At 44.0% G+C, this 13,347-nt stretch overlaps 3 protein-coding genes across 3 annotated transcripts in view; 1 reads left to right on the top strand and 2 right to left on the bottom strand.

The window, feature by feature from the left end:
• The first annotated feature begins 20 nt into the window (after positions 1-20).
• SARC_08760 (hypothetical protein) lies at positions 21-3,691 on the top strand. Its single transcript, XM_014297252.1, has 5 exons — positions 21-196; positions 622-745; positions 1,520-1,617; positions 2,373-2,574; positions 3,387-3,691. Exons 1-5 carry the CDS (start codon positions 30-32, stop codon positions 3,651-3,653), a joined length of 858 nt encoding a protein of 285 aa, XP_014152727.1. The 5' UTR covers positions 21-29; the 3' UTR covers positions 3,654-3,691.
• Positions 3,692-4,860: 1,169 nt separating this feature from the next.
• On the bottom strand, positions 4,861-6,177 carry SARC_08759 (hypothetical protein). Its single transcript, XM_014297251.1, has one exon. The coding sequence runs from the start codon at positions 5,941-5,943 to the stop codon at positions 5,245-5,247; it is 699 nt and encodes a 232-aa protein (XP_014152726.1). The 5' UTR covers positions 5,944-6,177; the 3' UTR covers positions 4,861-5,244.
• A 1,503-nt stretch (positions 6,178-7,680) lies between these two features.
• The window catches only part of SARC_08758 (hypothetical protein), a gene marked incomplete at its 5' end in the record, with an annotated part of 10,745 nt that continues 5,078 nt past the window's right edge, over positions 7,681-13,347 (bottom strand). The window contains 3 exons of the mRNA XM_014297250.1: positions 7,681-10,744; positions 11,350-11,648; positions 12,433-12,592. Of these exons, the coding sequence (XP_014152725.1) occupies positions 8,396-10,744; positions 11,350-11,648; positions 12,433-12,592 (2,808 nt within the window). The 3' untranslated portion in view covers positions 7,681-8,395. The remainder of the gene's footprint in view (positions 10,745-11,349; positions 11,649-12,432; positions 12,593-13,347) is intronic.

Genomic DNA, 13,347 nt, shown 5'->3' with positions numbered 1-13,347 from the left:
ATATTTAATCTTTTTTGATATTTTAGTCCATGCGGATGACGTCCGTGCATCTGGAAGTCGATGATGACGACGATAAAGAAAAGGACAAGTGGAAGGAGGTGTCTTTCCTAATGTTCCTGCAGGGGACTCTGTTCACTCTCCTGCCTTATGTGTATATAGAACCGAAAATTAGGAAACGACATAAAGTATTAGTAAGGTGAGTTTATTAGGTATACTGTTTCTTAGAGTGTATCCTTACGTCATGTAGTTCTTGTGCTTAGCTGATCTGATTGCTTACCGCTTATCTTAACTAGCGTTCATGTCTTTGATTCTAGTTGCCCCTCCAGGGAGCTTTCTATCTCGGCATGTAGAACGTGGTATATGGTAGCTTCGTGTAATGCTCTCATGTGATTGTACTCCATATCGCTACGGTTCGTTTGCAGGAGATCTGATACAGATTGCGGCTCTGCAGGCAGAAACTGACATGTATGCATTGTAGTGTGTTTATAGTAATTGGTTAGATCCTACCTTACAGACTTTAAATGGTGGCGCGCACACGCTTTTTTGGTTTCTTTGGAAATTGGCTATACTTTCAAACATATGAAACCTTTTGAACCCGAAACACATGGCTTATACGCACAGGGAGTGTATGTTCAGCCTAATGAAGGCGGCCGTGTACCTGTATGTAGTCAATACATCGTGGATTTGGCTCATGCGCTGCCTCGGCGGCGGGGTCCATCAGATGCTGGTTAGCTACACTCACCAGGTGAGCTCAACGTAATATATTACACGTATATATGCGCGTGTATACGATTCATTATATGTATTCATGTTGTATGTGCGATACACTACTCGAGTACATGTTTATGGGGAAGTCACTATACATTTGTAGGTGTCGTGGTCTTTCACAGATACATCCAGTCATGCTCGTGTTTGCCGAGTGTGCGTATGGATGCGTATTCATAGTATTGCAAATCTGTCGTTGTGCAAATGATGGGTGCAACCAGCGGGCTTCGTTTTATTTTTGAGTATTTTGCGTGATTGTTAGTTGTGCCAGTTGCTTATTTATAGGTTCAGGGCTTTCTCGGAACCTACATGCTACCGAGTCCATTGGGTGCGTTTGTTACTTTTGTCCATCGAACTATTGGTAAGTATTTTGCAACTGACAGAACAGATTGCATTCCACAGTGGTTCGTTTTGAGGTCTGCCAGAAGAGCTGTGATAGGACTCACAATCTTAAGTTACGTGACAAAGTTTCGTTGCAGTACGGCAGGTCAAATCCCACTCCGATAAAATGATCTACTTTGTACCGGGCAATTTCTCAACCTTGTGTGTCTCGATTATTCAAGTTCACCACTGCCGGTCGCATAAATAGTATCTATTTCTACTCTGCCATCGTGGCCCTCGCCAGCACATTGTAGCGATAATCTTTCATATAATGACAATATCTACAGTCTGTAGTGTGTTGAAGTCTTTATCTCACCTCCCTTTATCTTTCTCGTCCTCAATCCAATTCCATGCCTGTTCTCTATAACGACAGGTCGCATATTCCACGGTGTTTTTTATCCACTCCGCCACTGTGGCCTTGTTCCACTACCAAATGCAGAAGGGTTTGCTGCCCCTGCTAACAAACGATACGTAAGTGATGGATTGCACATACCGCTTTTTTATCGTCCAGTGATATGGGTGTGTGCAGGCTTTGAATTGTGTGTATGTGCTGGTCTCGAGGGCTGAAAATAGATGGTTGGTATATACGCGTTGTTTATATGTGTTTGTCTGTTCGCTGATTGTATGTGCTGCCCCGTTAACAGTGACGGAATTACAAATGATATGGTAACGTTGGGTTGTTGTCTCAAGAGTGGGCACTCTGTGTGTGCTCTTGGGTTGATGCTATTACTCGGGAACAAATCGATGATGGGGTTCCGTAGGTGGTTTTGTATAGGAATCTACATACATGCTCTATACATAGATGTACTTCAGTTGAGCCAGTAGTAAAACTCAAAAGCATATTTTTGTGTGTACATTTGGTATGCGATAAAAGCCAGCATCCGAAGCACACACGCAGGAAATGCACGACGCACTATACATATACACGCATGACACGCGACATACAAACTAATAAACAAGCATGCAACACACACGCCTCCAGGACTTATACCAGGCACACGCATCACCCACGTACCTGCGATAAGTATACTGATCGTTGAATAATAAAAAAATCGGTTATGTATCCAGCTGACCTCAATAGTGGGGAATATTAACTAAATTATGCCTTAGAGTTATATAGCTATCGTTTGGGTCGCACGTACGTTAAACTTCTATCTAGCTATAGTTGCGTGATTATATATACATGCGTACCCTACCTGACCAAAGTGCTTCTCTCTCTATTACAGGCTGAATGTCCAGGTGACATTCCAGGATCCTTTCCTGGCATCGTCGGCGGAGGATTTCTGGGGCCATCGGTGGGGTTTGATAACGCGCAATGTCTTGGCTCTCACTGTGTGCGCGCCCGCTGTGAAGAAGACTGAATCGCCGGTGGTCAGTGCCATGGCTGCGTTCCTGATTAGCGGTGCCATGCATGCGTACACCGTTGAGGTATTGCTAGGATACATTGCATGTGGTTCATGTATCCCAATATGCTTTCCAATATGTGTTAGTTGTTGTTGATGTCGAATTAAAAGTGTGTGTCTACATATGAGCGTACAACTGTAGCTCTACTATCTCATATCTATTACATAGTGGTTGTTCGTTGTACATGGGCAAATACGTTGTCGGTGAATTCTATATCACAGAGCCGCGTGATTCCCACGCTTCAGGCAGTCCCAAACAAAGGTGATACCAGTACGTGTGGACTTATCTGGGCTACTTATTCGGGACTTGCCAATGTGTCGGTTCGCATGTCTAAACTTATCATCACCCGATTGGTGTCTATTTGATTCATACAACGATACTTCAATTAATCGCTACAAATTTGCTGCGAAGTTGTTGTGCCGAACTTAGGGTACCCATGCTGTCCGCGAGATTCTATATCCATGAATGACTCTTGCATTGAGTCGACCGTTGTTTGTATCTTCAGCCGTGTTGCATATTCTGGCACTGTACTTAGAAACTAGCGCCTCTTAAGCAGATAGCTTTACACGCGTACAATCAGAACAACTGTAGAATTGACACATTGTGTCAAAGCATATATTTGTCCATCGGGTGAAGTCTCTCTTCACGACATTACTACGCAAAGATTCTTCTTAGAGACGTACCCATGGACTTTTGTGCACCCGCAGATCAATTGAGAAAGATTCGCCCGCTTATTGTGATACCTAACCATTGGTGGTTTTTGTGTAGAGAAACCAATACAATCCGGCATTGGGAGGCTCTTAATATATCGTTATCTCACCCGTCCTCTCGCACAGGTGGTCTTTGGCGTCCGGGCGCCGCATGCTGTGCTATTCTTCGTTCTGCACGGTGTGGCTGTGAGTTTGGAAAAGTATTGGACACTGTCAGGTGGGCGACGTCCAATCCGAATCATCAGCACGTTGCTATGGTTACTGTTTGGCGTGCTAACGCTCCCATTGTACTTCGGCACTCTTGCACGAGCGTCTCCCCAATGGTTGCAGGCTTACCTGCCAGATCTTGGCTTACTGAGCCTTTTGAAGATTCCGGAATTCCAATGCTATTAGTAATGATAAAAATAAACTATGAAAATGCTTAGGGCTAGGGCGCCTTTTTCCTGTTTAGCTCATTTTATACCAGTACTTCGGACATGAGCTGAAGCGAGAAGATTGTGCATTTGTCCGCAGCGCTTGCGCCTCTGCGAGTTTACGAATGCTACAGTGTATCTTTTCACTAATAATCAGAAATCATATGAGCTCATCTATTTTTGGATTTGAAGGCAGCTGGGTGAAAGGATCTACTTGCGCTTAGCCATAATTCACCCTGACCAAGATCAGTAATAGCCAATCGTAGTGGTATTGTGAATAAGAAAACGGACTCATCCGCTGCTGCAGCCTGAGTTAATCGATGACAACAAAGCCTGCAACGCAACGCATCCTTCATGATATCCACGATTACTTTTCTTGCTAGTCTAAGGTGGTAATTTTAGTAAAACTATAGCAGGAATCGGTTCAGGAATCGGTTCACGCATGTGTTGTGTCCTACAAGCAATGTATATAGTAAGCATTACGGCGATGACCCTTTCCTTGTTAGCCTAGGAGGCTAATTCTGGTAGAACTATAGCAAGAATTGGTCCAAACATGCGTTGCTTCATATGTGCATTGTATACAGAAAGTAAGCAGGTGATGACTGGAAATAAATTCGTTTGAAATATATTACAGCCTGTTCGCCACATCAGGAGAACAAGCGGACTTGGTATATTTTGGTGTATTGTTGTAACAAATCCTATATGTTTTCTAGCAGTCATGGCTCTCTATATATATATATATATATAGAAAAAGATAGAGTATGCAAAAAATGCATAAAGTCCGATCGTTTGGGGACTTCTTTGTGTTCCAGATGCAATACTAACACTTTTAACTTTTAATCCCTAAAACTACCTATCTGCTGGAAGTGTATGCAATTGTATAAAAATGGGCTGTTTCGAGTGATGCTTTGTCTTCCAGATGTATTGCCAGCACTTGAATTACTAATACCTCAAACTGACACACTGATAATGGCTTAGCAAGAACTATTAATAGTGTATTAAGCATACTCGGCCATTGTAACATGTACCCAGACATTCGCGCGAAGTACACAAATATATGCGAACAATGCATTAAAATCTTGTGTTACACATGCCAATATTTAAAGCCACTCATAAATGGGAAGGCAACCTCAAAATATTACTGTACACAATATTGATTTCATCGGCAAGATACTTTGAAGGTAGTGCTTTGCTTCAATTTATACAGACGCCGCTATCGTGAGCAACACCCTGTCAGCGGTCTAATCTCTTGCGCCATGTGTTTATTATTACATATATTTATCAATTCATCATGTATAGCGCCAGCATATAGAGAGGGGGCTCACATTTGTCCTCCAATAATATCGTCCAGGGTATCTCGAGCTGCGCCAGTGGCATCTGAGGTATGTTACTTTTTTCGGCAAGATATTTTAAGTCAGGTAGCGCTTTGCTTCAAATAGTACAGACGCCGCTATTGTGAGCAGCACTCTGTCAGCAGTCCAATCTCTTGCGCAGTGTGTTTAAATACGAAAATATCTTCATGTACAGCGCCAACATACAGAGGGAGGGCTCACACTTGTCCTCCAATGATATTATGGAGTTGCGCCGGTGGTAGGTGGGGTAGCCGTGTTGTCGTTGTCTGGTGCATTGAGGGAGCCGTTAGATGCGTCTGGATCATTGAAGGTGTCATTTAAAACGATGCCTGGACCAGTGAAGGTATCGTTATTGGCACCTGGGCCGATGAAGGTGTCGTTGCCTGCACCTGGGCCGTTGAAGGTGTCATTGAGTGTTCCTGGTTCATTGAGGGTGACATTTGATACATCAGAGCAGGACGGAACGGCTTGAGCTGTCGAGATCATGACGTATTCGATCTCCCAATAGCAACGGGCGGCAGCGAAGGTAGATCCTGGACTAAATAATTCTGGATGGTAAGCAGTACTAGTGCCAACTAAAACAGAGGTGTTTGCGATGACATAGTTGAAGAACAGCCCACTCTCGAAATCGCCCATCTCGCGGTTGCAAAGACTGAAAGCCAGTGCAGGATTTGATATAGTACCGGCATATATTAAAGTGTTCGACTCATTGTGTGTGGTACTGAAGGTGAACTTACTGAGATCAAGAGGGTTTTGTTCGATATCGACCTCGATAGTGTAATTCTGAAGAGTCTGTGTGATGTTATCGGACTGGACAATTACTTCGCATATTTTAGTTCCGGACCAGTGACCCCCAATTTGGTGACCGGCAAAGCTCGAAGCCGCAAAAGCTGCCAAGGCTAGGAAACGTGCTATCATGATTCTTGAGCTATGTTTTTGTGACCGTTGGAGGAATGATGGAATCTTAAGTCACGCGTCGCCATTTTATAGTACGCAAGAGACATTTAAAGACAACTTCGGGAACGGCACGCACTTTATCCTGGTGTCGAAACTTGCATCGATGAATTGACACATATGTCGTTGTGTGTTTATGATATTGATTGACAATCACTAGCTCGTCACGAAACAGACAATTTTTTTTCTTCATTCTGTATACGTGTAAACACTGAACTGAGTCTCGTTTCCACATGGCTTCATGAAAACATCGTAAAACGAAACTCTCTTCGTTGTCACGTGCCAGAGGCAGTTGATCTCTGATTCATTAACTGGGTGTAGATCTCCATGGGTTCAACACGATCGTGCAGATAATTTAACGTACTCTCGAAGTACAAAATATCAACAATGGCCAACTAAACGGAGCTTTTTTTTGTATATTACTATCAAAGTGTGAATTTCAATTGTATGTTTATAATTAAATATGTAGTATAAAGTTTAGAACAGTAAGGTTCACCATGGATCATCAAGATACAGTTGTGTAGATTTCCCCCGTTAGTGTCTTCTGTTGAGTTCATTTTAATTATGTTATATCAGCTGAGCTTGATTTTTATATAGAAAAAATACGAGATAGTTGCGACTGTCATATTCCAAGAAAACTAGAAACGGACGAGGTTCCTTGACTTTTTATTGCTCGTATTTTACATTTGCAAGTGATTTTGCGTAAACTCGCTTCATAAGATGGAAATTAGGGTAAGCTTTACATCCAATAGTAAGAATCGCATGATAGATTTATAATCTTCAGATATTCTTTTCCCGTTTTCCGCCTAGGCAGGCCAGTCAGATTTTTCACGCTGTGGTTCGTCATTCGTGTATCTGTTTATTCTGTCCACCTCGATTTGGTCGCGGTGACTTCTAGGCAAACCCAGAGTCCAACTCTGAAAAAGTCCATCCTTCTCGATCGGCGCAGTTGTCGCGTTTCTAGACGGCTACTCTGCAAATATTAATTCACCGTAGATAGCACAATACTGTATATTCGTTTTTGATGAGAAATTTTCGTTGCTGAAATTCAATTTTTGTCGGTGATTTCGAACGTTTGAAATCAATTTTTGAAGAAATAGGGACTGTATTTCAAAATCCGGGCAATATTTACTAAACCAAGGTGAATTGGCTTTTCCAGATGCATCGATTCCCCATCCGTTTCCTTTAAGCTATTTAAAAAATGAGAGTATCGGTCGATTTGGTTGCGCTGGTCAGCTAGAGTCCCGTGACTCCTGTGCCACCCGTTTGCCCTCGTCAGATCTAAGGCCCTTTCTACTAGTACGTCTGATTTCGAAAATGTAGATGATTTTCTGGATACCGGGTGTACTTCACCCGTAGTATCTAGATATTTTTACTTGATGAAGCCCAACAACCAGTTGGGTCTACACATCCCAGCTCGGGTCTGCCCAATACCGGCTCAACAACTATACGATCACTTTTCACTCTATGGTGAAGTATTCTAGAAATTTATATGTAAATTGGAAAATCTGATCTTAAACCGATTAAATACCACAGTAAACGCAGATGTACACTCTTGAAATAGTTATGTTTTTGGTGTTCGACTCGAGTCGTGGCTTTAAATTATTATTTTTGAAGGCTCCGAACATCTCGGACTGTTCTCCTCTTTGAGTATATCCGAGCATATAGTATCACAGTCTAGAACAGACTCACATGTTCATTTTCCGAATTGTGCCTAGATATGTGCCTGTGCAGTGTCAGGAGTAGTTATCATCTGTAGTCAGCTATAGATATACTGTCAAACGCTTACGTGTTTCTACGTATGTGCGCTTATCCAACGAAACTACAAAATCAATCCCTCCAGATTGGCCGGTAACGCACACACTTTCTCATTGCGAGCTTCCGCGTAGGAGCATGTTTGCCGTCGCACAAAGTATTTTGACCGGCTACGTGACTTCACATGCTTCCGATGACACTGTTGTCAGAGATCCCGCCCCTGTATGAAGAATCGGTCTTCGAGTCTCGAGCGAAACCAGTAAAGTCCCTAAAGTGCACACACAGCTGTGATCGCCATACTAATCCTGGAAATAAATTGCTGTGCAGAACTTATTGGCATAGGCAAGTGTACTCTCCTCCCTCCCAAAGGAGTTTCAATGAATTTGATTTGGAGGTAGACGTAAGGCTACTTTGACCATAATTTCAACTGGACGATGAAGCATGTGATGCCAGCCTTCATAGTTTCACGCTTTGGACAGCTGCTGTTGTAGGGCGTGCAGGCAATACTATGCCCCAGCATGAGGTAGACCCCTATGTATTTTCTTGGTCGCCTTGTGTACTGCTTCACGCCAAATTCACTCCCGACTCAGTGATGCAGATACTTGTAGTGCTCGCCCTAGTCTAAGCTACCTGTGATATTGTCAGGCTTTCGCCATATCGGCTATATTGAAATACTGTTATCGGTAGGTCGGAGTGCCGTGGCAGAATCCCCGCTTTCGTTCTGATTTGACCCTTTGTTAGGTCGGGCCACTTGTTTTCCTGGTTTGGAAATCGTCGCCTTGCCCTTAACCACCTTTGCAGACCCCTTTTTAGGGCCCTTTGCAGACCTTAACTTCGTTATTGGTCGCCGCGTCAGGTTTCCCATTGCGGCCTTCTTCCTTCTTCCAATGATGTGATTTGTTTCATCTATACCATCCGTACCAGTGTTATCGGATGCAATCAGACCAACACTGGCAGCATCTGTAGGAAACGCTATACCTACGAGGCCATTGTCATGTGCCATAGAGCTTTGGCTATTTCCATTTCCAAACGTAAGTGTGGTGCTGTCATCGCCCCCACCACCATTGCTGCTGAGTTCTGTATCAGACTGATGATTGGACATACACTTACTAGTTCCCGTCCGTGTATCCGCGAGTTCCTGTGCTTGTGTGCGTACATCGCCAACAGTGCCTATTCGAGTGTGTTCAAAACTTTGCGTAGTTCTATGCCCTTGCATAGAACCTGACGATTGTGTGTCTGGCTGTGTATGTGCTGACGTGTTAGTCCTTCCCTGTGTGCACACCGATGATTGTGTCATTTCCTGCGAATCTACCACAGAGACTGTACTATGCCCAGCTTTTTCCCCACGAGCAACCTCACACTCCAGCGTGGACAACAAAGCCGGCCACATGAACATAGCACGGAAGCGTTCCGACAATAATCGATAGTGCGAACTCGTTGTCGTGCCTGTTGTATGTCCTACAAGTGGGTCTGTATGTGTTTGTGACTGTGTGGGCACTACCGCACTCGTCGCCACCGGCGCAGCGGGTGCGCACGCTTGAAGTGATGTCGATGCACGTGGCTGCACTGGCGCAGGGTCGTGCGTTTGTGTCGAAGATTTGTTCTTGTTCTGTATTTGTGATGTAGATACCAGTACAACAGACTGATGTTGCTGCAGTTGTGGTTGCTGTGTGTGGGAAGGTTCGCTATCTTCAAATTCACGCGTATTGTCCTGCGAATTGCGCATGATCTCACATTCTTGCACTCGCATGTGTTGCCTTGAAATCGACATAGGTGGTTGATGTGGTACAAGCCTCTCGCTCACTTGCTGGCGCAGTATGTGCGCAAACGCAACCACAGTCACCGAGTTGGGTGGCAGTAGCGGAATGGGCACCGCACTTGCACACTCCTCAGTAGGAAGGGAGTCGGAGAACACACCTTGCGCATCCGATGCTAACTGTGTGTCATCTTGAGTGGCGTTCGCTTGAGGTTGAATTTGCGGATGCGCTTGTGTCTGAGGGCCTACCTGTGTCCGCACGTCCGATTGGTTCTGTGCAATTGTCAGTCTCTGTGCCTGCGGCTGTCTCTCAACAATTATTGGTGCATGTTGCCGTGTCTGTTCGTGCGTCTGTTGCCATGTCTGTATCTGTTGGGGTGTATGTTCCTGTGTCTGTGCCTGTGATGGTTCACTTTCCCCTTCTCCATGCACTCCCGCACCACCAGCGACTTCGTCCGTAGCTGAACCTTCAGATTCAGCACATACGCGCCTTCGCTTCGCGTTCGTGGTAACTCCAGTGACATCTGCATCAGATGGTCTCCTCTTTTCTACCCGATTGCAAGTGCCAACCTTATCCATTTTCTTGTTGATATTATCTTCTGTGATTTTATATTCTTCACCTGTTAAGTCAGTTGCGTTAATAGTCTTCTCTACAGCCGAGCCATCGCCAACCTCTTCCGCATCAATACGTGTATCTGCCATCGCTGTGTTGGTATTGTTCACAACATTCATGTGCATATCTTCTCTTTCCCTACCCATCTCTCCAATAACATCGTTGGCACAACTACTCTCAGCCGTTCCTCGATTATCCAAAGTATTTGAACCCAACCCAACTTCATCTGCAGTTGTAATTTTCAACTCCTCGCGTAATTGGTCATCCGTATTTGTACTGGAAGCTGCAAGTGTCACACTCGTGCCTGCGCTATCCCTCGCGCTTGCATCACCATCTTCCACTCCCTCGGTACTTTCCGGTCGTACGCTCGCAGCTGCTTCCAAAGAGTCCCTGGTACTGTCTTCCATGCTTATAGTACCGCCTCTCGCACCGCCCGTCCAGCAGGTACTTCCTCGCCTGTCTGTGCCGCTAGGTCTTCTACATATAGCAGTGTGGCTGCTTTCCCGCCCGTATATGGTACTACCCCCTCTCCCCGTTGTTCGTTGCAGTTTGAACAAATCACATAACATGTTTAGCTCGCGCGTCACCACCCACTTCTTATAGCCCAACGGATGCCCCCGTGTATACTGCGCAGTTTTCACCTGTACGTGGGTCGAATGTGGGAGGTTTGAAACAAAATCATAATAAAAACTATGTCAGAGCTGGAATATATGATAACATTCGTAACAAAAAAACGCATGGATATATGTATATACATGAATTTTAGGTCATATGCTAGTGTACGACCATCATTGGGTTTGTGACCCTTTAGGTGCACGGTAGCAATGAAGAGATGAACAAAGACAGTATATGACACAATATGGTCTAAGACTGAGCGAAATTATACCTCGTGTTCTGACCACGATGTAATGGGGTCAGTACCAAGGTTACGTAACAAAATTACACGCCAATTTGCCATGCAAGTGATCGCGTAGTAGAAGCTACGTTGTGCTCATACCCTTGGCGTGTCTCACAGTTATTATCATATAATAAATGGATAGAAATCGGATGTTCATAACAGTGAATCTTCCAGTAATAAGAGCGCAGCCTATCCGTACGTACCCATGTATCAATGTTTATAAACACACACACACATTCAATCACCAAGCATAAACAATCCACATCTCTCGCCCACAATCACTGAGGACATACGAGCACATATGTACATCCACACTAGGGTCATGTCTCTGACAAAAGCCAAGTGTACCTTAAACTGGACAGTCTGTGTGCCTCGTGAGGCCATTTTGGGCTTCTTCTTCGCCTTACCGCCGCCCCTGGCACCACGTGACTTATATATGCTGCGTCGTTTGTACGTGCTCGGGCGTAGACCTCTTGATGTGTGAACCATTCCAGTATCTGTATCCCTCGCCGAGCCAGTGGCTGACTGAACTAGAGAGTTGCTAGTATTGGTGGTATCCTTGCTGGGTGTGCGTGTTTGTGTGCTCACTACGGTAGTGCTGGTGCTTGAACGGTCCCTGTCTGTGCTTGTATCTTCTGTTACCGGGTCTGCAAAATTTATGGTGAATAGATAGTGAAGATGGAAGGTACAAGAATGTGAGATGGACACTGAATGAAAGTCACAGAGATATGCAGATATGTTGCGGGCATGTGCATGCATAGCCACATATATGTAGCTGATTCATATAACACAAGCAATGCCATACAGAATAGAAGGGAAGAAAACCTATGTAGGCATTTTTAAGGGTACCTCGCTCACAACTTTTACACTCCGCACTCGTTGTCTAAGGTCATTTGTGTGTCGTGCACTACATGATTTAGATATTCAACGATAGGCAACTAACTTCAGTCTCCATAATTGTTTCGGCATACTATACGCTCGGCGATAAAAAAGGCATTGACCACGCTTGATTTGACAATGCTAGCGATAATTGGACTCACCCAAAATTTATGTCTATACTGTGTGCTGCACTCCCTTCAAGTAACTCCATGGCACCACATCAATAAATCCGATAGCTGAACCATCTCACCACGAAGCCCAGATTTAACATATGAACTGAGTATAAGGTCACGACGCGAAATAAGCCACACGAACCTCAAACGTTTATTTCTTTGCGGTGGACCAAACCCCTTCCTCCACACTACAGCTTAGGCCCCGATGTGTGCAGTAGCTGATGCACAATCATATCAAAGCTTAGCACCTATACTCAATATAAGCCAGAGATATAACATACAATCAATACCGGGAAAAACACACTACATGCACTCGGTGTCAGCAAAACATACTGCATACACCCAGTCTAACGTCAAGACTGGTACATTTTGCATATACCATAGACGGTCAACTCATTGCTGTGCTCTCCCGGTGTGTCGGTGAGTAAAGCCGTTTGTTCGCGATTATCAACCAATAGCTTTAAAATCTGGGCGTCCAGATGCCTGACCTTGACTCCTGATTTGTCGGAGCTCTTTGTCTGGTATCCTCGGTGCAGCAGCTGGTGAAAAGAGGTATTGGGAAATCAGATCTCAGGCCACGGCTGTATTGTTAATGCGAAGCTTGTGGTATAATATATATGTAATTAAATCAATATGTGTTGTATATGAATGACGTATCTGCACACTTTATCTATAGTATATCTGGTGAAGTAACTGGCGGTGAAGCAGTGTATAGTCGAATCGCAAGGGAATGGTGTGCACGTGACGGAGTTGCTAGTCAAGATGGTGCAGCAATGTATTATAAACCCCTGAGCAGTTGGTAGTATGGCGGTGCAGTACTGGTTCTCTTATGTGCACTTTCTTACGCGTTTTATCGACAATATCGATGGAATTGCAATCCATTGGTAAAGAACGTACTTGTGCGTACAGCCAGCAACAAACAAACAAGAGTTTAGAATCAAATCTGCAAATATATCTTTGCGCAAACCTTCCAATATAGCTCCACTGTGAAAATGCGTGTGTAAATTTATACACCATTTCTCGTATACTTCAGCGAGTAAATTTCGCGTGGCATTCTTATGGATCTGTTTCTACCATTCTATACATATGCCATATCCCTTGCGTCACAAATTATTACAAGTATATAACCATAGCTTAACTAATTGAGAAGACTATGGTACATCCTATATATTATAGCCTTCTAAATTAGACAGGCACTCTCTCTATCTCTTTCTATATATATATATATATATATATAAATAACGCAATAAATCACATACATATATTTATATACATAGAATAAAGATATATATGC

This window comes from Sphaeroforma arctica (assembly GCF_001186125.1).
Source record: "Sphaeroforma arctica JP610 unplaced genomic scaffold supercont1.821, whole genome shotgun sequence".
In the NCBI taxonomy this organism is placed as follows: domain Eukaryota; class Ichthyosporea; order Ichthyophonida; genus Sphaeroforma; species Sphaeroforma arctica.
This window is presented reverse-complemented; position numbering and strand designations above follow the sequence as displayed.

Excerpts from the sequence above, each read along its gene's own strand:
- SARC_08760 (XM_014297252.1), top strand. The coding sequence starts at position 30 with ATGCGGATGACGTCCGTGCATCTGGAAGTCGATGATGACGACGATAAA. Across the intron at positions 746-1,519 it reads TGGTTAGCTACACTCACCAG|GTCGCATATTCCACGGTGTT; the intron begins GTGAGCTCAACG and ends CTATAACGACAG. Across the intron at positions 2,575-3,386 it reads TGCATGCGTACACCGTTGAG|GTGGTCTTTGGCGTCCGGGC; the intron begins GTATTGCTAGGA and ends CCTCTCGCACAG.
- SARC_08759 (XM_014297251.1), bottom strand. The coding sequence starts at position 5,943 with ATGATAGCACGTTTCCTAGCCTTGGCAGCTTTTGCGGCTTCGAGCTTT.